Source organism: Protopterus annectens, chromosome 1.part1 (assembly GCF_019279795.1).
Source record: "Protopterus annectens isolate FY-2018-M chromosome 1.part1, PAN1.0, whole genome shotgun sequence".
NCBI classification, from domain to species: domain Eukaryota; kingdom Metazoa; phylum Chordata; order Ceratodontiformes; family Protopteridae; genus Protopterus; species Protopterus annectens.
Genome location: NC_056726.1, coordinates 1,570,018,309 through 1,570,044,903, shown reverse-complemented (window position 1 = coordinate 1,570,044,903; position 26,595 = coordinate 1,570,018,309). Strand labels below are relative to the sequence as shown.

Sequence of the window (26,595 nt, the reverse complement as noted above, 5' to 3'; positions counted from 1 at the left end):
TGTGAATATTTTAGGGAACAGCAACCATATCATCAGCTAAATCAGCTTAAAATTGATGAGGGGCATTGCTGCTTGCAAATGTATCTTTCAGCTTTTGATTTTGCCATCAAAATGATTAATCTTGTTAACAGAATTCAGACTGGGTTACCTGAACAACAGTGTATATGTTTATGTAACACTGTGCTACTGGTATGTTGATCTTCTCATCTGGACTCATTAGAATTGCTTTTTTACATTAAAAAATCCTACAAAACATATAATTATCATATATAAACATCAAAATATACACTCAAAACTGAAAAAAAGATTACAGATGCCAATTTTATAAGTACATTAAGGTACTTGAGGCTATGCACAGTACAGGTATTACAGCATACCTTTCAAGTTCTTGTGTCACAATACTTCTGGTAATATGGTAATATCTGTTTACTTACACCCCATCATGCCTGATTGCTTGCACACATGCACATATACATACATACAAGTATATACTGAATTATCAGAATGGAAACTCATCAAAACTGAAGCCCCCTGCTCCACCTTACTAATATATGCTAACTGAAATCATTACCCTAACCCTGTCTTTATACATGTATATAATATAGAAAATATGACAAATGAAGTCAAAGCTACTACTTTTAGGTGCTGATATTGTCAGTATCAGATGTATTCATGTTAACTGTTAGTAGATTTGAAAGACTGTGTGCTTTTGAAGATTAAGAAAGGGGGTGGGTTGATATAATGTTTAAAGTTTTTACCTCACAGTGACACGGTACAGGGTTTGAGTCTTACCCCTGAGGTAAATTGCGCAGGCTTAAAATAGCCCACAAGGGCAACTAGCCTAGTACTTGCTTACATATGAACCTAGCGGCTTTGGGGCAAAGATGTGTTTTACAATTTAGACAGAAAATCTAAACAAAACAGAAGTGCTATGCATAAAGTGACATGTTCTATTATAAAAATGACTTAGTCACTTCAGCTAAGTACAGGTCAAGTAGTTCAGCAAAAATGGTGGTAACAGAGAACTGGTTTGAAGTGGCAAAGAAAGATGGATGACTTTTTCTTTAGAAATATTGGTAGTGTTTCAAACCCATGTACTCAGTCCTGTTTGCAATTTCAGTCCACAACCACACTTTTTCTACTCTACACTATCTATTTGCATTAAACCAACTTCTCTGTGTTCACCAAAAAGACAAAGTAGCTAAAAAATTGTTTCTTGAAGGCAGCTTCTTTCTCTCTGTCTCACTAAATCCACTTCTGTATTTGGTAGCACAAGTCTCTTATCCTCACTGAAACAGATTAAGTATAGGATATTTTATAGTGATGTCATTATACACAAACAGAATCAGTGGATGTTATATCAGGTGTGTCTTGAGAATTTCTAAAGTTCTTGGATCATAGCGCAAAAACATTTGATAACTACTGTTGACTTTTAAAGTCAGAGTGAGAGTGAGACACACACACACACACACACATACACACACACACACACATGAAGAAACAGCACTCTCCAAAGCTAAGAATACAGCATCCATGGGACCAGATGACATCCCAGGCTGTGTACTACATGAACTACAAAATGAACTGGCACCCCACCTAAGTGTCATGTTTAATCATAGCCTCACCTCAGGCTTCGTGCCCACTGAGTGGCGCACAGCTGCAGTTATCCCGCTCCACAAGGGAGGATCCACCTTGGATCCCGGGAACTACCGTCCCATCAGTCTGACAAGCCTGATCTGCAAGGGCATGGAACGCATTATCATGGAACTTATAAACAAAGACTTTGGCAACCTCCAGACACTGGACCCCACCCAGTTTGGGTTTGTGAAGGGACGATCTTGTCTCCTGAATCTGATTGACTTCTTCGAATCTCCAGAGCTGTGGACGAGGGTAAGGAGGTCCACACAGCCTATCTGGACCTCGCCAAGGCCTTCAACACCATCCCCCACTCTGGAATCATAGATGAACTTACTAAGCTGGGCATAAATCCCTACGTCACTCGATGGGTTGCCAACTGGCTTACTGACAGAACCCAGACTGTAAAAGTAGCCGACTCCAAATCCAGCTCCAGACAAGTGACAAGTGGAGTACCTCAGGGTTCAGTCTTGGGACCACTCTTGTTTGGCATCTACTTCTCTGAAGTACAGGCCAATATTAAGGGACTCTGGCTAACAAAGTTTGCAGATGACTGCAAACTGGGAGCCATTATTGAATCCCCAAATGATGTGGATATTCTACAAAAGGGCCTTACAGAAACAGATGTCTGGTGCCAGAGCCATGGGCTCAAGCTTAATGCCAAGAAATGTATAGTCATCCCCTTCGGAAAAAAACATGTACCCATGAACTACCACATAGGTGGCAGGACACTAAACATCGAAAGTGTGATGAGAGACTTAGGGACACAAGTGGACAGTGGTCTCACTTTCGATAACCACATCGCCACAACAGTCAGGAAATCCTTTTACGTGGCACACCTCATCACTAAGAGCTTTTCATCCAGAAAAAAGGAGGTATGCTGCTAGGATTTTTGAAACTGTAATCCAAAGCACATCACCATCCACAGTGTATCACCTCTCACACTGTAGTGCTCCCAAAGGCAGCCCAAGGTTTTGGAGATCATACATTTTCAGTACTGCTAAGTCCCCTAAATAGTTCACCCTGCGGTTAAAAAGTAAACTGCAGGACCGATGGAAGGGGGCAAAAATGGAGTGATCACAAACGTAGTTGCACAGGATTACTGACCTAGCAAACTTGAAGGTTAAAATTCATATTCATTAGCAAACCTGGCATATGCCTGATTATGCCCTTCCCTACAGCTAAATATTTCCCTTGCTGTTATACATAACAGAGATCAAAGGTCATTACACAAATCTCCACCGTAGAGTTACTCCGCTAAATGAAACAGTTCAAAGTGACATTTTTTTCTTACCAGGCTGAGCCATTGTCCATTCTTCACATATAAATTCATCACTTGGACTTGACATTTTCCCCACTCCGGCCAAGTTCACTGCACATGCACGGAATCTGTAAAACTGGCCTTCTTTTAAATTACCAACCTTTAGGTAAAAGAAGGACATAAATGTACATCTTTGACAATGTAAATTAAAAACATTTTGAGTAGCAATATTTTTTTCATATTTCTGCTGTAGTGCATATGCTTAGCCAGTACAATCAATCAATCAATCAATCAATCAATCAATCAATCAATCAATCAATCAAATAACGTAGCTATTTCAACCCCGTACATCTGGCCACTTTAAAACAAATACAACACATGTACATAGTTAAAACATACAACATAAAATGTGAAAGATAAAATTAACCAGTAAAAGCTTTCTGGAATAAAAAGTATTTAGGGCTTTCTTAAAACTGGCTGAATCTCTATATTTCACAAGGCAATGAATTCTACAATAAAGGTGCCTGACTGGAAAATGAATGCTGACTGTTTCCCCAAAAGAAACATCCTCTGTGGGACAACCGTCTAGAAGTGAATCCTTATCCTCAGCATTAGTATTAAGGCCCAGAGAATAATTTGGTCAACATAATCCAAAGAATCCTCATCTTTATCAGTAATTGGGGGGGGGGGGGTGCATTTCAACTATTTTTTGCATAAGAAGTGCAAAAAGTAGGAGGTCAATCAGGAGCTGTTGTGAAGTGATGAGTCTACTGCACAAGGCTAATACATTCTTGTCCCAGGTGCAGGGGTTCCCCTGTCCACCTTAGTAATGGGTTCTAATCCTAATGCTAACCTTCCCATAAACTGCTTCTTTTCAGATGAATTTGAGGCTAGTGTTATGGGGATTTTAGTGTGAAGATCAAGAGAGGAAATACTTTTTCTTTCTCAATCTTTTATTGGTTATTAAAAAAAAATACAGGGGAAACATTGATCTATTCTTCACATAAAGCCCTGAGATGTTTAACTGTTTCTATTTATGACTACAATGGCATGCTCTCAGGAACTTTCATTAAATGACTTGACACTTTTCTTGAGAAGAATTTTACTTAATCTGGGGAATGTAGAAATGTATCAGTGGAAGCAATGCCGGGTTAAAGCACAAAAAAGAAAAAAGAAATCTCTAGAATGCTAAATCTGCTTCTAAACCAATCCAGCCCCAGCCTAAATAATTTATGGTAATTTCTAGTTTACGTTCTGATTTTGCATCCCCCTTGCACAAAAAAAAAAAAAAAATTAGATTTTGGATATGGAGCAAAGTGGCTTTAGAGATTATGGAAAAGCTTTCTTATTTGCTAATTTTCTTTTTCTAGTCATTGTCACCAGTTTTATTAACAGAGTCCCTATCCCACTCACTCACGTCACACATTATAGCACTTTACCAGTGACGCTTCTTGTTCATAGGTTCATAGGTTCATAGGTTCATACTAGGCTATCTGCCCTAGGGCATTTATAAGCCTAGCCCAGAGTTTTTGTGGCTTACGCCACCCCTTTCGATTGAAGGATATTATGCCCATTATTTTGCTGTGCCTCTGTCAAGCAGTGACACTGATGTAATCCCTGGGGTATACCTGCGATCTCCCGTCCATTGGTCAAGATTTTTCTTGAACAAAGCCAGCAAGGTGCTCTGCCTCACATGTACCGGGATTTTGTTCCACAGCATAGGGAGTCTCTGGGTGATGAATCTGTCCCGCCAGCATGTCCTATTTATGACCGTGTCAAGGTTTAAGTCTCGTGCTCTTGTAGATCTGATGGATTTAGATTTTTTTGAGGTGAAGCATGTTCATTAATTCCGGGTTGGACATGGCCTTGTATGTCAGGCACAGGTCACCTCTGAGCAGGCGGTAAGTGACTGAGTAGAGCTGGAGCTCTTTCAGTCGGGCAGCATAGGACATATTTTTGAGACCCTTTATCCTTTTGGTGAGGAACTTTTGGGGCCTTTCCAATTGCTGCAGGTGTCGGGTCAGATACATTCCAAATGGGGCGTTGTACTCAATCAACGGTCTGATGAGTGATGAGTACAGGGGGATGATGACCTCCCTTGACCTAGATGTGAAACCCTTCATGATCAGCTGGGCAATGTAGAAGGTTTTCCTAACAACTTTGGCAACGTGGGTGTCAAATGAGAGGTTACTATCAACCTGGGTCCCCAGATCCCTGATAACCTCTTCTGTGCTTAGTGGATTGCCACCTATATGGTAGCTAGGGGTAACCTTGTTTTTCCCAAAGGGTATGACTATGCATTTTTTAGAGTTTAACTTTAGGCCATGGCTTTGGCACCAGTTATCCATTTCTATGAGACCCTTCTGAAGGATATCTGTGTCTGATGTGTTTTCAACTATGGCCCAGTTTGCAGTCATCTGCAAACTTTGTCAGCCATAATCCTCCTGTGCTTGCCTGTACTTCCGAAAAGTAGATGCCGAACAAGAGTGGACCCAGGACCGAGCCCTGTGGGACACCGCTTGTGACTGGCTTGGAATCTGACATGGCGCCAGCAACTCTAACCCTGTGGGTTCTGTCACTTAGCCAGTTTGCAACCCATCTTGTGACGTATGGGTTTACATTTAAACTGGTGAGTTTTTCTATGATGCCTGAGTGGGGTATCGTGTCGAAAGCCTTTGCCAGGTCAAGGTAGGCTGTGTGGACTGCCTTGCCCTCATCAATGGCCTTGGTGACTGTTTCGAAAAAGTCAACCAAGTTTAAAAGGCATGATCTGCCCTTGACAAAGCTAAATTGGGTTTGCTCCAATGTCTGCAGGTCCCCTATGTCTTTATTTATGAGTTCCATAATGATCCTCTCCATAGCTTTGCAGACCAGGCATGTCAAGCTGATGGGACGGTAGTTTCCAGGGTCGGTGGAGGCACCGCCTTTGTGTAATGGGACCACAGTAGCCGTACGCCATTCCTTGGGTACGTATCCTGAGGTGAGGCTAAGATTAAACAGCTGCCCTAACTGCGGGTTTAATTCCTCAATGAGCTCAGGGAGCACACAACTGGGGACACCATCTGGTCCCATGGATGCTGTGTTTTTCGCCTTGGAGAGAGCTGTTCTTACTTGAGCATTTGAGATGTTTGGGAGGCTACAATCCTCTGGTATAGATATGTCTCCTTTTGGGGGGGAAGTGGGGAGAAATTTGCACTGAACCTGTCAGCCAGTATGTTGGCAATGTCTGTAGGTTCAGTGATCTTTACATCATTTTGAACCAGTTCTGAACATATCTGGGAGTTTCCTCCCAGGTTTCTAACATAACTAAAAAAGGCCTTGTGATTGTCTTTTGAGTCCATGGCAATTTTTCTTTCAAAATTTGCTTTGGAGGATTTTATGAGAGATCTTAGTTTTTTACTTACGATGATCAAGGGTGTCTTCCCTTTTGAGGATTTTGCTCTATCTTGTAGTAGCTTTCTCCTTTTGTTGTAGAGCTTGTTTATGGCTGGGGTCCACCAGACTGGACGCCTGCCTTTGGTACAAAGAGTCTTTGTTTTGTTTGGGATTGCCTGATCCATGCAGTCCTGGAGGTGCTGGTAGAAGGCATTTGTAAGTGATTCAGCGGCTTTAAAGATAAATGAAACTGCAAGGAACCACCATGAAAAGTAAAAAAAATTTAATGTAGAACGAGCGCTTTCACGCACACTCAGGTGCACTTCATCAGGTTACAATTAGACAGAAAAATCACTCTCTTTTATACAAAAACAAATTTTCAATTAAGCAATCAATGAGACAATAATTAGATAATTTGGAACTGCAATACTTCCAAAAATTTTTAAAGACACAAAGGTTCTTAATAACTGTCAATACTAAAACACAAATATATAAATATCTTACATATAAAAACCATATGGTTCATCATCCATAATAATAAATTATTAAAATATGTATCATTAGAACTTCTCTGCACATTATCCACAAACTTTAATAGCAAAATCCAATAAGCACCTTATGTTACAAATCAAAATTAATATTTATTAAAGTCATGTGTTGCATACTAATGCGTCAGTCAACGATTACAATAAAACACTATATCAGCTTTTAGCACCTGTATTTATAAGTAAAGTTTGTTTACCTAACTGAAAAATGCATTTTATCTATGCGTTAAAACACACCTCATGTTCTCATGTTTCGCAAAAAGAAAGTTTGTCCATCACAAGAATAAAATCTTCCAGTACTATGGAACCATGCCCAAATGATTTTTAGACGTACGTGGACATTGCAAGTGCCACCTAACGCCAGATATCGACTGGTTAATCATAGACATAAAAACGAATCAAATATCAATCAAATCAACAATCAAGAATGTTAAAAATACATAAGAACAGAGCATGAAACAAGTACATATTTGGTAAACATTCATATCTCACATAGCTATCTATTCATATTCATAATGAACATATTAATAGATAGAGTTTATACTACTTAATATCGCATATTATCTCATACTGAAATTACTGAATGTAGCCATGTATGGTGGAAAATGAACAAAGGGCCTGAGCCATAACTAGACATGGACATTATCATGCTTCATAAATATAGATGGTATAAATATTCGCAATGTAAAACCTAGGTCATAGGCAAGGAAACCAGGAGGTGGGGCTAACATTTAATATGAAAAGTTGTATAAAAGGTAGCGTCGTTGAAATAAAATTCCTATATCAACATGAGTTCGGGATCGCGGGTGTACAAATAAGATGGGAAGGAAAAGGTACAGCTAATTGGATTATAAAGACCCTAAGAGTACAGGGCGAATACTGACCATTGAGTTGAGTCCAGGTTTAATATGGGCCTTTAATCTCAATATCCATTTTAGTTCAAACATCTCAATGGTACCTATAAGGTCTCCTTCTCGTTTATTATGGCTGACAACCTGTAATACTAAAAAGCTAAAACTATGCTGGGATCTATCATGACAATGCATGGCTAGAGCATTTGTAACATTATTCTTTTTTATATCGTATACATGGTTATATATGCGATCCCTCAATCTGCGTGATGTCATCCCCACATAGTATGCATCGCATGAATTGCAGGTTGCCAAATAGATGACATTGTGTGTGTCACATGTGGCATAGAAGGTAGGTTTGAAAACCATATTTATACCTGGTATATCAAGTATCAAGGTTAGTAATATATTTACATAATGAGCATTTACTGCATGGATAAGTACCTGTCTTAAAGTTTGTCCTTATATCAACAGGGGGGGCATCTAATTTTTCTTTACAAAGCAGCCTCTTAACATTTAGACAGTTGCTAAATCTAAATGTAGGTTGCTTCCCAACCATTTGTGACAAGAATGGATCCAGAAGTAATATTTTCCAATTTCCCCTGATGATCTTAGTTAACTGATCTACGTCATTGGCATACTTAATTCCATATGCCATACCCTTCTTGCTCTCTTTTGTACGTGGAATATGACCTTCTCTTCTTTTATAAGCTGATATTTCAAATAGAGTATTTGTTACCCTGCTGACAAAATCAGGAGGATAGCCCCTATCTATAAAAAATTCTGTTTGGTGTTTTATTAATTCCATGGCATCCTGCTCATTACTACAGAGTCTGAGTATTCTGGTCATTTGCCCTTTTACAATATTACGGAACACATAACGTGGATGTAAACTATCATATTGCAAAATACTGTTTTTCCAACATGATTTTTTATAAAGGGTAGTAGTCAAGCTGTTATTCATCTCCTTTATAATGGTGATGTCCAGAAAATTTGCACTTACAGTGGAGTATTCATAGGTAAAACTGAAGAATGAGGTAGTGGAGTTCATATAACATATGAACTCCTGCAACACATCAATTCCACCATTCCAAAAAATCAAAACGTCATCTACAAAGCGCCTATATAAGATAACGTTCCTGAACCTAGGGTCATTGAATATAAAATCTTTCTCCCATTGATAGACCACTATGTTGGTGTCTACATTAGCACAGGGAGTGCCCATAGCCACTCCCCATGTCTGTGCATACACCTTGTTATCAAAAAGGAAGACATTATTATTCAAAGTCAAGTCCAACAAACAACAGATATTCATTATTTCAATGCTATCAATCGTGCCAAGTTCAGCAAGATGAGATCTTATGGCATCCAGACCATAGTCATTAGGAATACTAGTAAAAAGACTTTTGATGTCCAACGTGACTAATAACGTATCTTTATTGATGTTGTTACTTACTGAGTCAAGTTTAAGGTCGCGTAGAAGATCATATGTATTCTTCAAAATGGTAGGAATAGCATTTGCCATAGCGCCTAATTTAGATTGTACATATAATGAGGCATTTTGTGTAACCCAATGTTCGCCAGATACTATTGGGCGTAATGGGGGAGGGTCTTCATTTTTATGCAGCTTGGGTAATCCCTTAATCAAGGGAATCAGGGGGGAATCTATGATTAGAAAGTCATAAAGTGCTTTATCTATAGATCTGGTCATGAGCAAATCATATATCGTATCATGCACGTAGTTAATAATAGATGTTATTTTCGATCTATCTATTAGCTTATATGCTTTATCATTGCTGAGCATATTGTACATTAATTCTTTATAGAAACATGTATCTAATGCAACAATCCCCCCTCCCTTATCAGCTGGTTTAAAAACTATGGCTGCATCACGACAAAGATGGTCAAGATGATTCAGCGGCTTTAGTGATGGTTTCCGCTGGCTCAGGGGCCTTGAAAGAGACCACACCAGTCCTAAGAAGTGTGAAGTCGGCTTTAGAGAAGTTCTTCACTGTGGTCTTTTTTTTCTGGGGTGGGGGCGGGATGTGGACTTCCAGTGAGATTAGTTTATGATCTGATCTCACCAATGATGGGTATACCTCTGGTGTTGAACATTGTGACCCCATGTTCGTGATGATGAGATCCGGTATGTTTTCACCTCTTGTGGGCATGGTGACTAGTTGTTCCATTGCATTAGAGTTTATGAACTCTAGGAACCTTTGGGCTAGAGTGTTGGGGCTTGAGTAGTGATCCCAGTCTATGTTCGGATAGTTGAAATCAGCTAGTATGATGGTGTTTGGGGTTACATTTATACCCTCCAGAGTTTTCAGGAATGCTGTGTGAGGTTCCTGAGTTTGAGAGGGTGGCCTGTAACATGCTACAAATTGCAGAGCAGTCTTGCCTACGGTTAATTGCACCTGGATGGTCTCCGATGCATCATGCGTTGCCACCAACCTGGAGGTGAGGGTGTCTTTGATGAATATGGACACCCCTCCTCCTTTCTTGGTGTTGTCCGGATTTTGGGGCCGGAACGCATGATATGAGGTAAAACCTGATAGTGCCGGGGTGCTCTCAGGAGCCTTGAACCAGGTTTCAGTCACAGCACAGACATCGATGTTCTCCATACTGAGAAGGGCTTCGAGTGCGTGCATCTTGAGGTTGAGACTTCTGGCATTGAGCAGCATTACCCTTAGTTTTTTTCCTTTGTTTTGTTCTAGGGTGGTAGGTTTAGAATTTGAGCCCGGCCTAAAAAAGGCACTATGGGGGTGGCAAGAGGCTTTGCCAATATCCGGAAGCCAAGAGGTGACAGGTGCAAGCCGTCCCTTGCGAAGCAACGTGGCTTGTCCAGCATGTCATCCCAGGCAGACAGACATTGGATCCCCTTTGAATGACACCAGTGATTAAGCCAATTATTAAAGCTGATCATCTTGTCTCTGTACTGTGGCATCATTCTTGGTGAAGGTAGGATACTGCTCAAGGTCAGGGTCTTACCTGCCTGGGCTACATAATCAGAGAGCTCCTCTATGTCCCTTTTCATGTAGTCCAGGGAGGTGCGTCTCAGGTCGTTCACACCAGCATGGACAATGACTGAGTCATACTTGTACTTGCTGTCGAGTGACCTGAGTGCTTGCGTTATGTGGCGGATTCTAGCGCCCGACAGGCAGCTTACTGTGACCTTCTCCTTGCTCAATCTGGTGAGTGGGACGTCAGTGTGTCTGACTATGGAGTCACCTATGACAAGAGTGTCTGGCATTGTGTTTGGCCTTAAGGGCTGTGACTGTTTGGCACACTGACTTTGTGGTCTAAGTGTTGCATTTGTCTTGGTCTGTGGTGGTAGTTGTTTGGGTGTCTGCTTTGGTGGCCTCTGCTGTTTTGGTAGATTTTTGGTCAGAGCCTCAGAGTATGTCTTTATGTGTTTGTGTGTGTGATATGAGGTTGTGCTAGTGCTATGTGAGACTGGGTTTGTGGTGTGTGTGGTTGCCTTCTCCTCCTGTCTGGTCTTGCCAGTCCTATGATGAGAGAGCTCAACCTCCAGTTTGGCTATATATTTGCATCTCTCGCATGTGTTTGTGTTTTGTGGGAGAAGGAGAGGGTTGTCTGTGTACATGAGGCAATTGTAACATTGCCTCAATATTCCCAGATTCATCAGCTGAGCAGGAGATGACACTAGCAACTGACCCCGCGACATGCTAGAAGGAAAAGTTAAAAACTTTGTGTAGATGGGTTTGAAAAGACTTCAAGGGATGTGGATGATTGAAAGAGGGGTATTAGGCTGGTAGGGTGCTATGTGTAATAAAAAGTGCTATATCAAATTAAAGAGTACTTTGGGTGCAAGTGCTAGGCTATCCGGATAGAGAATAGTCACTTATGAATCAAGTAGATCAAGACTTTATAGGTATAGAATAGGGTATTTAGATTATCAGTACAGCTTAGGAAGAGATGTTCTAAGGGAAAATTTGAAGAGTGGACTTTAGGCAGCCCGAATAGTTTAACCTTGATTAACCGCCGCTGCTCTTGTGTGCTCCTGTGGCAACTCCGCGCTAAAGCGTACTTTATAGCAGGGGGCTGGAAAAGACAGGAAATGACCCAAAATGGCCAATAAACTACAAGTTACTGCCTTAAACCACTCCTCTGAGGACAAACAGGCAGCTCAGTACTCCCCACTCTCACTGGTGAGTAAAGAAACTTCCCCCTGACCAAACAAGGAAAATGGAGAAACACAGGAACCAATAGCAGGGGGCTGGAAAAGACAGGAAATGACCTAAAATGGCCAATAAACTACAAGTTACTGCCTTAAACCACTCCTCTGAGGACAAACAGGCAGCTCAGTACTCCCCAATCTCACTGGTGAGTAAAGAAACTTCCCCCTGACCAAACAAAGAAAATAGAGAAACACAGGAACCAAGACAAAGCCCAGGGATCAGCATAGAAGTCTGAAAGCATATCACCATTTTACTTCAGCTAGTCAGAGGAAATTACGCTTATTTGTGATATGTATGAAGATACACTATCTGTACGACTTCATAAAGCAGTACCAGTATTGCATCCCCACACCATCACCAACTGTCAGTCAATGTGCCCCTTGCATCTGGGGCAGCTACTCCATTTGTCATGGCATACTTACCTCTCTGCTTAGATAGACTATTTAATAACCAAAGGTATTGTGGGAATATGCCATCTGACATCTGTAGGAACAAATATTGAAATACATACAGCAGATATACATATCAACAGGTATGTATAGGGTGAGGCAGGTATCCCTGTTGCTTAGAGTTGAGGTCACTTCAGTAACCACCAGTGATATGGCCCTAGTGCTGTAAGGTGGTGAGGGGAATTATGTGTAACTATATGATTGCTGTACTCTCCACCATACGCCAACAGATATAGACAGACCATAATAGTAGTATAACTGTAGCAGGCATACACAGGGACTGATTGTTCTGATATTGTGGCCTTGCTACAAATACCTTCTATAAACATGAAACACTTGCATGCACACATATTTCTGTTGCTAGGCTTTGAAATTTGAATATCAGTGGAAGGATATACATCTTTAGGAAGACACAGAAACAGAGATTACTACACAGATTCACAGTTCTGTGTCCATCTTCAAACTGCCCATATTTTCAAATAATGCTGTTAGTCCTCCAAATACTGCTGCTCAAATGTGCAGCATATCTTCTCAAACATATTTCACATATCCTAGAACACAGTGGAATGCAAATGTTATGTAAGATTATACCTATTTGTGCAACACCTAGGCAAATTAGGTCAGCACGTATGCATGTGTATGAATTGCCATATTTTTTTGTGGTGCACAAACACCATAAGGCAAAACCTACTGCCTGTGCTGGCCTTTTAACAGCTTGTGGTCATAAGCCTGAGTTGGACATCGGTTTGGATACATGGATTGCAATACTTCACACTGTAGATGAGAGGCACAGGCCACTGTCTTGATCCTTACAAAAAGTACTCCATTTTCTGATGAAATTTGACAGTATGGCAGCTTCTGCTAATGCCTATAGCAGATTACCTGCATGGTGCAGAAATGGAGCAAGACCATACAGCTGAGTAAGAAATTTACCATAACAGTACGTGTTTAGAAAGATGGCTGTTTTATTATTCATTACCAATGAGACTTATCCACCAGGACACCCATATGTCCAGCCAGTTCTTTAAAATCCTTAACTCAAAAAAATGTATTGCTGGTAGCATTAGCTTCAGCTATATGGGTTGCTGAATAATTGCCCCTAATGGGTATTCAACCTTTCATGTTTTTTTCAAAAGGACAGAGTGGCTTCATTTATACCTAAAGTGGTTTCTGAATTTACTCTTTATCAATGTATCTCCATATCTATCCAGCTCCCTGCCTTTTACCTTAATACACAAAACAGGGGAGAGAGAATTCTTCACTCCTTTGATATTCAAAAATAGCTGGATTGCATTTGGAAAAAAAAAAACTAATCAAGTTCTGGTATTTTATGATGAAAAGAAGGGACAGCCAGTTTACAGACAAACTATTACCAGATGGCTTTCTCTTTCTATGCATTTTTGTTATTTCAGCCATGACAAAAATCCACCTAATCACCTTTGGAACAATGTGGAAAGGTGTGGACTCTAGATCCATTTTCATTGCTGGTACTTGGTCACATATTTACTAATCATTACAAATAGGATGCTTTTTCTGGAGTGAAGACTGGATCCTCTATGGCTGTTCTACAGGGCATTCTGGATTCTATTCAACTCTCTCAAACCTCTCGTGTTTTCCCCTCCCCCTCCCCTTCTGCTTCTGCTTCATTCAGCCATCACAGTGCCTGATCCATCATCGGGCCTAACTGCTCCTCCTTCCTCTCCTGGACTACTCTGAGTGAGCTGTGGTCAGTGTGGCTCATAAAGATATCCTGTGGTGTGGTACCAGGAACTGCTTCTGCTGCTTCTTGGGGGCATTTTTTTTATGATCTATCCTTATTTCACAGCCCACCATCCCTGCATTCACCAACATCTGAGGGTTACTACCCTCTCTGGTCCATGTGTCCTGTCAGGGAGTTTATTCAATGAACACCCCACTCCCTGGATGGACATGTCCATCCCCTCCTACCATCACCTCAGATGCCTGAGCCACTAACTGAACTGGTCAGCTGGGATGTAGTTATGGAGTTACCCATGTATGACTAGACACTGTCCCTCAATACTTACTTCTTGAGCTTTGGCAGTCATCCCTTTGGTAATAAATACTGCAACAGTGATCTTATGAAGACAGAATGCTTTACTTATGTCATGACCATTTACACAGGCTGCCTCCTACTCCTTTGTCATGGTGTAGTGAAGAAAATGTATGTTTAGCATCACCTGAGTGAGATGTTGTCCCCTGCCATAGCCATCACTAGGCAGGAGGAATGGTGCAGATGTTCTTCTGATAACCATTGGTGCAAGAGCCCTGATGAGCTTCATGCATGGTAAGTTGAGGTTATGCAGGAATGCGGTGAATAATATGATAGGCATTTTTCCACATTTTTTTATTTGTATGTTTTCACTTTTACCCTGTTGTCGGTATGGGACTGCTTTTATCACTGGCAAGTAATTGTCAAGCTCATCCTAGAAATGAAACCTACTATTGTGTAGAGCTTCCATGTCAGGTGTAGCTTGTGGTGATGGCACTACATGTGATATGCTTAGCACATTTCATTTGGGGCATATCCCTCAACCACTAAGTGCAAGAAATAAGGACAAAGCCAAAAATAATGGGGGTACAAAAACCCCAAAATAGGCACACATTTTAAATACTGGTCTTATAAAAATAGAAAATTGGTAGAATAATATGTTTTCTGTTAAAATGCATTTTCTGAAGGATATAAAGTCTGCATTTTTAGTAACTTGAATCCTCAGTGATTTGTCAGAAAACAACCAATTTTATGAGGAATGCACCAAAAATATGAGGCAAAAAATGGACAGTCTGCAAAAATTTGGACAGTTGACATGCATGGTTTGGGGTTCTACAAGGCCCTGTTCCAGAGTAAGGTCACCCTGCACAATATCACTGTGACTGCACACTACCTTGTGTGTCCCACATGTGTAGCTATATTCTCATTTTATATCTTAACTTATGTGCAGAGGACACAGCATTGCATACTGTCTGTCATGTAGCTCATGTGACATGTATAAAGATTGAATATATTATTCTAACACCTCACCTTGCAGTTCTCATGATCCTCTGATATACCCTTTCTCCTTCTGTTTCAACAGAACATATGCATTCCATGTTGCCTACAGCAGGAGGCAGAAACGTCTTGTAGCCAGCCATGGCTAGTTCCCTTCTCAAGGGCTGACATATTTGTTAAATTATTCTCCCCAGCATCAGGATAGATTCACTTATTACTATATTCCCATTTTGTCTCATCACCACAGGTGAAGATGATACATTTGTTCTGCAGGGACTTTCACCATGTCCTGTCCATTCAAAGGTTGTAGTGAGCTTCATGAGGGTGATGGGGCTGGAAGTGTCATGACAATGGGGGTTCTGAATCTTTACTGGCCAGTAGGCCACTTGCATTGCTTGAGTTTGCCAAGTTACATATGGAGTAGGTGAGGGAGGGAGCTGCAGTCGGGTGAGCAAAGGGGGGATAAATGATCCACATGGATAGCCTCTTGGAGTGAAAAACATATTCGCTTAATCAATTCCCTAATATGGTTAACCATGAGAGGTTGTGGCACATAACCACTACTCACTCTGATCCATCATATGGGAATAGATCTCTATAATGCACCTCTGGCCCAGGAAGGGAATTACATAACAACTGAATGTACACCACCCTATCACCAGCCAGGTGTGCTCCCTTCCTCTTGAGTTTTGCCCTGTATTGGATGAGTTGTCTGTACCTCTTATCACTTTTTTACCATTTCATTGTCTCCATTCCTCATATGTGTCATTATCCTACTATGGGTGCTTCTACTCCTATTTGTCTATATGTCCCTGCAGACCATCTATCCCCTTTTCCTATCCTGCTTTCCCTTTCACCCTTCCCCCGTTCCCTTCTCTAAAAAATGGACTATCCCCCACAAAACATTTCTCTCTTTGCTTTTCATCCTCCATATTCCTATATGCTCACAGGTGTTTACTAGCCTAATGACCACAAGGGCCTTTATAAGCCTAGCCATGCATCTCAAATCTCTGACCAGTTCTGATACCTTTGATAAGTGTAAGCATGGGCCTGAGAGATGAACAATTTACAGGTTACCTGTGTCCATTAGAGACATAGGTGCCAATCCAGGGATGAATTTCCAGTTTCCCATCCAATTGTCCAAGTTGAACTTGAAATGGGTGAGGGAGAAACTCTACTTCACGTGGATGGGGAGCCTCTTCCATAGACGAGGTAGTCTCTTGGATACATACCTATCTCTCCAGAGGGTTCTACTTATATCACAGGCAAGGTTTAAGTCTTTAGAACAAGTAATTCTGGTACTGTTTGTTTTGTGGATATGCAAGAGGTCCATCAGAGTGACAGAGATGGATGACTTCCCAAAGGATACCATTATGCATTTCTTTTCATTTAGTTTTAGTCCATGGCTCTGACACCAGTTGTTTGTCTGTATCAGCCCCTCCTGGAAAACATTTGTGTTAGTGTGAGATTCAATGATAGCTCCTAATTTGCAATCGTCTGCAAATTTAGTCAGCCAGAAATCAATGACATTGGCCTTGACTTCTGAGAATTAAATGCCAAAAAGCAGCGGTCCACGAACTGATCCTCGAGGAACTCTCTTGTGACTGACATCTTTGTAGAGGTGGACTTCCCAATTCTAACTTCCTGGGTCCTGTCTGTGAGCCAGCTGGCTATCCAACGCACAACATTGGTTTGTACCTAACCTCTTGAGTTTGTCAACAATGCCCGAGTGAGGTATTGTATCAAATGCCTTGGCCAAGTCAGGATAGGCAGTGTGAATGATTTCTCCTTCATCAATTGCTTTGGTGACCTTCTCAGAGAAGTTTGAGTAGGCATGATCTGCCCTTGAGAAAACCAAACTGGGTTGGGTCCAGTATCTGGAGGTTTACTATATCTCTATTGATCATCTCCATGATAATTCTTTCAATGGCTTTACATATAAGACTAGTGAGACTTATAGGTCTGTAGTTTCCAGGGTCTGTAGTTGGCCCAGGTCTATATTAGGAAGTTGAATGTTGAAAAGAGCGAACACTCTTACATTGACCCATAATAACCAAAACCACAGAAAGCTGAATGGCCAGAACAGCAATTTTTTTTCCCAGGGAAAAAAAATTGCTGGGCCATTGCCGGGACTTTGCCATTTCCTCCACTGTGGTCTGATCTTGGAGTTGGTATATTTAAGTGGGGGGCAAAGCCCCCCACATTATATTGTCTGTGGATTTGTTTTTTTTTTTTTTTTTTGGAGCAGCGATTTTTTCCCTAGGGAAAAAAAAATCGCTGTAGTGGATGTTCGATTTTGTGTGGTTTCAGTCTTTAGTTGTCGATGTAAGAGTGTTCGCTCTTTTCAACATACAACTTCCTTGTATAGATCCAGATGGCCCACCTTTATGCAGAGGGATGGCTTTTGCCTTTCTCCATTCATGAGGCACAAAGCCTGTTTGGAGGCTACAGTTAAATAGTAAATCCAGAACATCTTTTCCTTTCATTTTATGCAACCATCGGGTTCCTACATATATGGTAACCACAGCAGTATATGTGCGATTACATGGCTAATTTGCTTTATACATTGCTTGGTGCCACCCCCAGATGGACCCACTAATATACCCTAGCTCCTATAAGATACGGTTTTATATTTTAGCAATGGAAGTGGGTAATGCTTGGTTTCATCATAGTTGGTGTGTTTTGGTCATGAGGGTGAAGGCTGAATAACCAAACAAAGCCATCCATGGGTAATACAAGTATTACTCACACCAAGCCATGTGTTATTGCTATTACACAGTTCTATTACATTTATATGTGATTTTTTTATTTTTTAATTTTTGTATGGTAGATATTCTTCCACTTTATATTATTAGAAAATATTTCTGCATGCTTGCCTTGTGTTGTTGTCTTTTTTTAAGTTTATTAATTTTGGGTTTATAATTTCTCTCTTATTATACAATGACATTGTTTAATTAAAGAGAAGTTCTCTCTTCTTGGAATAATGTCATCATATAACAGAACAAATTTGTTCTAAGGAATATGTGAAGGGCAGAAATTGAAAAGGATAGGTAGTTAATAGGCCTGCAGTCCAGGAGACCATCGAGGAGCCCAGCCCACTCCCAAATGCCTGAAATCACTGTCTGGTTAACTGACTTGCACAAGGTCATACAGTAGACAAATGAAGGCTGAAGCAATCAATCCCTCTACGACAGGAAGCAGCTTGTTAAGAGCTCCTGGTCTTAATCCTCTACCCTGTCAAATGTCCTCTGCACTAACTGCTAGACATTACAAATACTGAAACATCAGTTTTTGGCATTCATTGAGTAACAGCATTGGCAGCATTTAATAGACGAAAGTGAATGAAAATTAATGTGTTACTGAATGAATGCTGGCAGTGCTAGAACTGTAACCCCTTCACATTACTTTAGCAACAGGTCTGGATTGAAAACTGGCACTCACAACCAAAGGAGTCCTTGAACTAAAACTTTAACATGTAGGTGAGTGGTTTTGTTAATTAACTGAAACAAGAAGCCTGAAACAAAATGAGCAAAGGGTGTTTATTTATTTATTTATCTGTCTTTTGTTAACCGGGTTTTTCCACTGCGCTGGTGGCCCATTTTCAGTGGAGACCCGAGGAGAAAAGCTCCAGATAAAGAAAACAAGTTACAAAATTTATAGAAATTCTACAATCATTGGAATCTAAGAAATATGGTACATTTGTATCATAAAAGGGATAAAGTAGATAGTAACATAAAAGGGATAAAGTAGATAGTAACACAAAAGGGATAAAGTAGATAGTAACATAAAAGGGATAAAGTAGATAGTAACATAAAAGGGATAAAGTAGATAGTATCATAAAAAGGATAAAGTAGATAGTAACATAAAAGGGATAAAGTAGATAGTAACATAAAAGGGATAAAGTAGATAGTAACATAAAAGGGATACATTGGATAGTAACATAAAAGGGATAAAGTAGATAGTAACATAAAAGGGATAAAGTAGATAGTAACATAAAAAGGGATAAAGTAGATAGTAACATAAAAGGGATAAAGTAGATAGTAACATAAAAGGGATAAAGTAGATAGTAACATGAAATCATTCAATGAGGACAATCAACAATTAACTGAATATGAGAACAACAATTGCGATCTAGAGAAATTGGGTGTGATTGTAGTTAGTTGGGGTGGTGACAGGTACAAGATGGAGAGTTGGCCAGGTAACTCTTTAGTTCTCTTTTGAAAATAATGGGACAGTGAATAGAGCGTAGATAATTAGGGAGCTTGCTCCAAGTTTGAGACATTGAGCAATTGTAAAGTAGTTTGCCTATAGTTTTATTGGGTTTGTAGGTGTCCAGTAGGTTTTGGTTAGTGCTGCGGAGGGATTGCTAAGGTTTGTAAGGGAATAAGAGGGTAGATAGGGAGGGGCAGCTGGCTTGTTTAGGTAGTAAAGAATGAGTAATTTTAAGTTGAAACTGTAGTAGAAATTGAGGAAATTTAAGCCATTGGAGTTGTTTGAGGGCAAGGCAATGGTGGGCTTTGTATGGAAGGTTACAGCCAAATCTAGCTATGTGGTTGTATGTCTGATCGAGTTTAATTAAAAGGTTTGCTTGGAGGTGGAGAAAAATAGGGGAGGCATAGAGAAGGCAAAGGAGGAGATAGGTTTGGGCAAGGGTGGTTCGACAGGTAATACGGACACATTTTTTGTTTCTGTACAACAGTCTGAGCTTTTGGTTGTTCTTTTTTATGGACTGTTGTATGTGAATGTCAAATTTCAGTTGATCATCAAAAGTGACCCCCAGCAGTTTGGTGTGAGAGTCTGCATGGATTATTGTGTTATCTAAGGAAGAGATAGAGAAGGAAGTCCTAAGATTGGCCATTGATTTTGGGGGAAGAGGAGTAGCTTGTTTTTTTTGGGGGGGGTTTAAGAATGAGTTGGTTATTGATTAGTCAGTGTTCAATGGTGTTAAATGAGGTTTGTGTCAGGGATTGAAGGTCAGTATGTTTGTTGGAGAGGGTGATAAGAGTAGAGTTGTCTGCTTATTGGATTAAAATAGATGTGCAGCAAGTGGAGTGAAGGTTTTTAGTAAAATATTGAAGAGAAGGAGGCCTAGGATGGATCCTTGGGGAACACCTGTGTTGATAGGTAAGAAGGGAGAGCAGGAGGACAGCCATCTAACAGATTGCTGTTGGTTAGTAAGATGGCTAGAGAACCAGTTAGTAGTGGAAGCAGAGAGGTTGAGTTTGGTTAGTTTGTTAAGAAGCTTAGGGTAGGAGACAGTGTTGAATGCCTTAGAGACATCAAGGTATAGGCATGACACCAGTTTGTTGTCATCTCTAGCTTTGGCTATGGTCTGTGTAAAGGAAAGAAGGGCAGTGGAGCTACTGTGGTGGGGCCTAAATCCATGTTGAGAGGGGGTGAGGAGATTTTCCTGGAGTAAGTGATTGAGAAGCTGAGAGTGAATGCATTTTTTTAGGATTTTTGAAAGAGAAGAAAGGATGGCTATAGGGTGGAAATTAGCTGGGTCAGTGGAGTTACCTCCTTAATGAAGTGGAATTGAATACAAGGATTTTCAGATGTCTGGGGCTAAGGATTCTTTAATGGAGTGGTTTATAAGGATGGATACTAGATAATCTATGGTGTTGGCTGCAAGTTTGAGAAATTGGGGGGTAGATTGTTGAAACAGGGAGAGCATGGCTTAAACTTCAGCATAAGGGATTTTATATAGGCTGTGGGAACAGGTTTCAGGGAGAAGGTAGAGTGGGGGTTGGTGGTGGAAGGGGTGGAGGTTGAGAATGGTTGGTATCAGGAGGGGTTAGTTTGTGTATTGAGTCTATGAAGAAGTGATTTATTAGGGAGGCTATTTTGATAGGAGATTTATCAGGGAAGAGGTTGGGGGTAGAATTTTTCTTGTCCTAGACAATGAGTTTTTTAGTAAAGTTTCTTAGTTATTTAAACTTGAGGAAGAGAGAGGAAGATTTAGACTTTGACCATTGTTTCCAGGTGGAGTCTCTGAGTTTCATGGTGGAGTGGGTATGTTTGGAGAGCCAGGGTGCGGGATTAGATTTGATCCTAGTTTTCCTTATTGGAGAGAGGGAGTTTAGGATGTTTAGAAAAGTGTTATTAAATTCAAGAATAGCTTCATTTAGGGGAAGGTTGAATAGGTGGGACCAGTCTATGAGAGACAATAGATGAACTTTTCTGCATTGAAATTTGAAAGGTTTCAGCAGTCTGTATAAAGATGGGTTTTAAGGGTATGAGGTGATATCCTTTGTACAGAGATTGGGAGGGGATCCCTTAAAGAGTCAGGTAGAGTACTAGGATTCTGGTACTGATTAGGATTGGAGGCTAAGATCCAGTCTAATATGGAGCTAGAGTTTTTCTTGATACGGGTAGGAGTAGAGATTAGTTGGCTGAACCCAAAAAGGTTAATACTAAGACTAGGGGAGAGGAGGGAGAGTTTGTTCCAGTCAATGTTTAGACTTCTTATTTCAGTTGTTGGATGAAAATGCATAGCTTTATAACAAAGTTTTACCCCAGTATCTCATTTGGTTGTGGTGTCAATTTCCAGTTATTAATTTATTGTCTTTTGTCACTGGCTGTGTCAATTTCCAGTTATTAATTTATTGTCTTTTGTCACTGGCTGTCTTATTTATTTATTTAATTGTTTATTTATTTTTTAATACATCTGTTTCCTGTGAGGTTTGGGGTTCTGAAAATACATATTATCGTTTACATTACCCAGACTGCACTGACCACAATAAAATGGAAAATAATACTATTTCCATGCCAGACTCATTCCTATGGGGAGCCCTTGATTTACAATCGACATGCTGACTTGTCAGTCCAATCAGTCTGCACGTTTTTGAATATTAATCAAGTTTCGTTGTATAATGACATATGTTAACAGGAGTTCATGTTTTCTGTTATTACAGATTGTACCATTTAGCACGTGGCAGCTCTTGTGTTTCTGTGTAAATATGGGAGCCATAAATTAAGCTGAATGTGTTTAAAGTCGATATCTGTTTGTTGACACAATTTGATTGACAAAACAAGTAGTCAGCAGTGATGTGAGATTGTAACATTAGCAACTCAGTTTGGCACACTGGAACCAATAAAGGCACAGTAGCGCACTGCTGAAACACAGTCAAGCCTCTGGGTCTCAATGAACATTATTCCATTACTCCCGCCTTAAAAATGAGAGCCCTGAAACTTTAGATGAAGAAGATGTTAGTTCTAATAAATTTCATGATGTCAGACAATGTTTTATATTCTTTTTTTCATATTTAATTAACATCAGTAGATTGATGTGATTATGTAAATGTTCTAATTTTCAATTTAATTGGGGAACCAATAGGTGGTGTTTATTTTAATGGTGTATTTAATTGTGTGGGTTATTTAAACAGTAGTGAAGTTTTCTTAAGTATTCTGATGAAGTTCATTGTGAGGAATGAAAGCGCTTAATCGTTGTATTAAAATCCTTGAACTATACGAGATTGTGGGTGGTCGCTTGGTGTAGTCACCTTACTTGACTGTGTGTCAGCAGTGATGTACTGTGCCTTTCCTGGTTCCAGTGCGCCTGACTGAGTTGCTTGGGTTTCTTGGTTTTATTATACTCAGTCTTTTCACTGTTTTTTGGAGATTGTAACATTACTGGAGATGCGGAATATGCCCTTTTCCCAGTATTGTGAAAACTCATAGGTAGAATATATAATTATCTGGGGGTGTGGGGGTACACAAGGGGTCTTCCCATTTGGAAATAAAAATAGTTTGAAAGTGGCATGCTCCAAGTTTACGTCTCAGAGCAAGTGCATTGAATTATCACTGTTATTTTTTTGATTATTTTTGGTTAATGCCAGACATGTCAACATTTTGTTGTTTCATTTTTTTAGCACACACACACACACACACACACACACACACACACACACACACACACACACACACACACACACACACTTGTGCACGCACACACACAGTTACTGTGCATGGCTAGGTCCACTTGCATGCTCACTGCCTGACACAGTTATGTAGCCTGAAGACAGCTGTGTGCCCATAAGCATGGCACTGAGGAGTGCTGCTTACATTTATGTAGCCTGAAGACAGCCAGGTGTCCATAAGCACGACACTGTGCAGTGCTACTTACATTTATGTAGCCTGAAGACAGCCAGGTGCCCATAAGCACAGCACTGTGCTGTGTTACTTACATTTATGTAGCCTGAAGACAGCTGGTTGTCCATAAGCATGGCACTGTGCAGTGCTACTTACATTTATGTAGCCTGAAGACAGCCAGGTGCCCATAAGCATTGCACTGTGCAGTGCTACTTACATTTATGTAGCCTGAAGACAGCCAGGTGCCCATAAGCATGGCACTGTGCAGTGCTACTTACATTTATGTAGCCTGAAGACAGCCAGGTGACCATAAGTATGACACTGTGCAGTGCTACTTACATTTATGTAGCCTGAAGACAGCCAGGTGCCCATAAGCACGGCACTGTGCAGTGCTACTTACATTTATGTAGCCTGAAGACAGCTAGGTGCCCATAAGCATGGCACTGTGCAGTGCTACTTACATTATGTAGCCTGAAGACAGCTAGGTGCCCATAAGCATGGCACTGTGCAGTGCTACTTACATTTATGTAGCCTGAAGACAGCTAGGTGCCCGTAAGCACAGCACTGCTCAGTGCTACCTACATTTGTATAGCCTGAAGACAGCCAGGTGTCCATAAGCACGACGCTGTGCAGTGCTACTTACATCTGTGTAGCCTGAAGACAGCTAGGGACCCATATGCATGACACTGTGCAGTGCTACTTACATTTGTGTAGCCTGAAGACAGCTAGGGGTCCATAACAGCACAGTGAAGTGCTGCTTAGCAGTGCAAGTCCTACATATTTTTTTCTTTATTTTAAGCCTTTGTAAGTTTTAATGTCAATATAAAATATGTGTACCTATCAGAATCTGCTAAATATTTTGGCTTTACATACTAAATAACCATATCCCCAGTTTGCCAACTATGGGAATCTCAGTTTGTTGCAGAAACAAACTTCATCTTATAGTCCTCAGCTTTATTTGTTTGTCTGCATTGCTCTATTGTGTGACTGTGTACAATTCATGTAACTGATATTGCTAATGAACCTCCCCAGAAAAGAAGAACTCCTGCCTGTTATATTTATATGGTAATCAAACAAGTAAAATAAAAGGTTTACCTTAATTTCATCAGAAGTAAGTTGTATGATGCACCAAAGTGTGAAGTACAACCTCAAGATTTCCAAAATGTTGACTGCCACTGTTGCGAATTCAAATGAGCGAATGCACATTGGCATTTTCTCATTTGAATTCGGCATTCCAGGTGCAGATCGCACTATAGTGGGGATTGGGAAATGCACACTTTCCCTTACTGTAGTGCGATCTCAGAGTTTGTATATTAAAGTAGTGAGGGTGTGGGAGTGCAGGGGGGCTTGCCCCCTTACATAACGATGTTTGGAGAGATTTGAAAATGTTTCCTAACATTCACTGTTGTGCTGCAGTTCGAAAATGGTCGAATCTGGTTTTCCAGATTACCATTTTCGACATTTTGTTTCAGGTACTTGTTGTATTTTGTGATTTAAAGTTGCATAATAGTCGTATAACTGCCTTTCAACAAAATGAAGGTATACCAAAATAAAATTGTATGAGTCACCAATATTCAGAAGTAATTATATCTTGTATGACATGCAATGATCTCGGACTTGATTATAATTGAGAGTGTAGGGGATTCTCCCCTTCCAGTGTGAGTTTGTGGCATTGTCCTTTGCAACAATACAGACTGGATTATTGGTTATTACAATGCTGCTGTTTGCAGGCCTGACATATATCTTAACATTAACTAAGAGATGAGCGATGCACCACACCATAAGACGTATCTCAACAATTTATTCAGAGCTGTATCTCAACAAAACAAAAAACAACAAACAACGGATTAGTGCTTTCAGCTATCAAAGCCTTCTTCAGATCCACATTCAAATGCCACATCTCAATCTAATATAAAGTATATAGCAGCCAATGACAAAAAACATGTAAACAAGCTGCTTTGCTCTAACCAATACAAGTGCTTCATCATCCAATGTGTTTCGTTATTCTAATTAGCTTTGACTAGCAAGTTAAGATGAAACTGTGCCAGTAGTTATGCGAATTTGGCCCTAGCACAATGGTAGAGAGAATGGATGAGAGACTCAATGAATCAATGGAGCAAATGTATTACTTTATATAATCGTTTTGTTGACGATATTTTTATCATTTGGAGAGGTGATGGAGAGCAGTTAAATAGTTTTGTTTACTATCTGACAGAGACTACTGATTTTTTAAGGTTTGAATACAAAAGCTCCAGGTTCGAAATGGATTTTTTGGATGTTAGTATATGCTTAGACCTGAAGGAAGGTATTTCTACCAGCCTCTTTCGTAAACAAATGTGGCGGAATCATATGTTGTATTATACTAGTATGCATCCTCGACATATTTTCAATAATATCGTGGAAAATCAGTTAGGATTTCTAAACTTTGTACTGATGAAAAAGAGTTTATTGAGGAAAGGAATAGTTTACTGAAGAGTCTTGAACAGAGAGGCTATCCAACTAGGAGAGTGAACTCAAATGTTATAGAAGCCACTGAACTGAGAAAAAACAAGGGGAGACCTTTGTATGCAACTAGAAATGTAGGGAATGAGAGTCATCATACCAATACTAAGAATATGAATTCTTTGAGAGTTGGCTTAACTTTTGGATCTGACCATAATACTATCTGCCAAGTGATTAAGAAATACTGGCCGGTTCTGACTGCTGATACTAAGATAAAAGGCATAGTAGGTTCAACTCCAACTTTTCAGTTCAAAAATAAGAAAAATCTAAAAAGACTATTATGCTATAGGGAAGGAACAGGCTCTTCTGGCAGAATGATGAAAAAAGAAAGCTCTATAGGAACTAAAAAAATGTGGGTTCTGTAAGACCTGCTATGTAATGAACTGCACCGAGTCATTTACACATCTGGACACAGGAAAAATATTTTATTTTTCTGGGACTGCTAATTGTGATAGTAGAAATGTGATTCACATCACTACCTGCACAGTTTGTATAGCTTTTTATGTAGGGAAAACCAATATGAAAATGAAAGAAAGGATTTCCAAACATTTATCAGATATAAGGACCAGAAAAGAAACTAATGCTTTATTTACACATATAAAAAGCAATGAAGGGCATAATTTTCATTTCATGATAATATCTCAGTTAAAACAAAATGAAAGAGAAGGTGATTTGGT

At 40.1% G+C, this 26,595-nt stretch overlaps 1 protein-coding gene across 1 annotated transcript in view; it reads right to left on the bottom strand.

Moving 5' to 3' along the window:
* The window catches only part of LOC122816536 (myomesin-3-like), a 522,511-nt gene that overhangs the window by 358,035 nt on the left and 137,881 nt on the right, over positions 1-26,595 (bottom strand). Inside the window, exon 5 of the mRNA XM_044089388.1 lies at positions 2,930-3,056. Coding sequence (XP_043945323.1) covers positions 2,930-3,056 — 127 coding nt within the window. The remainder of the gene's footprint in view (positions 1-2,929; positions 3,057-26,595) is intronic.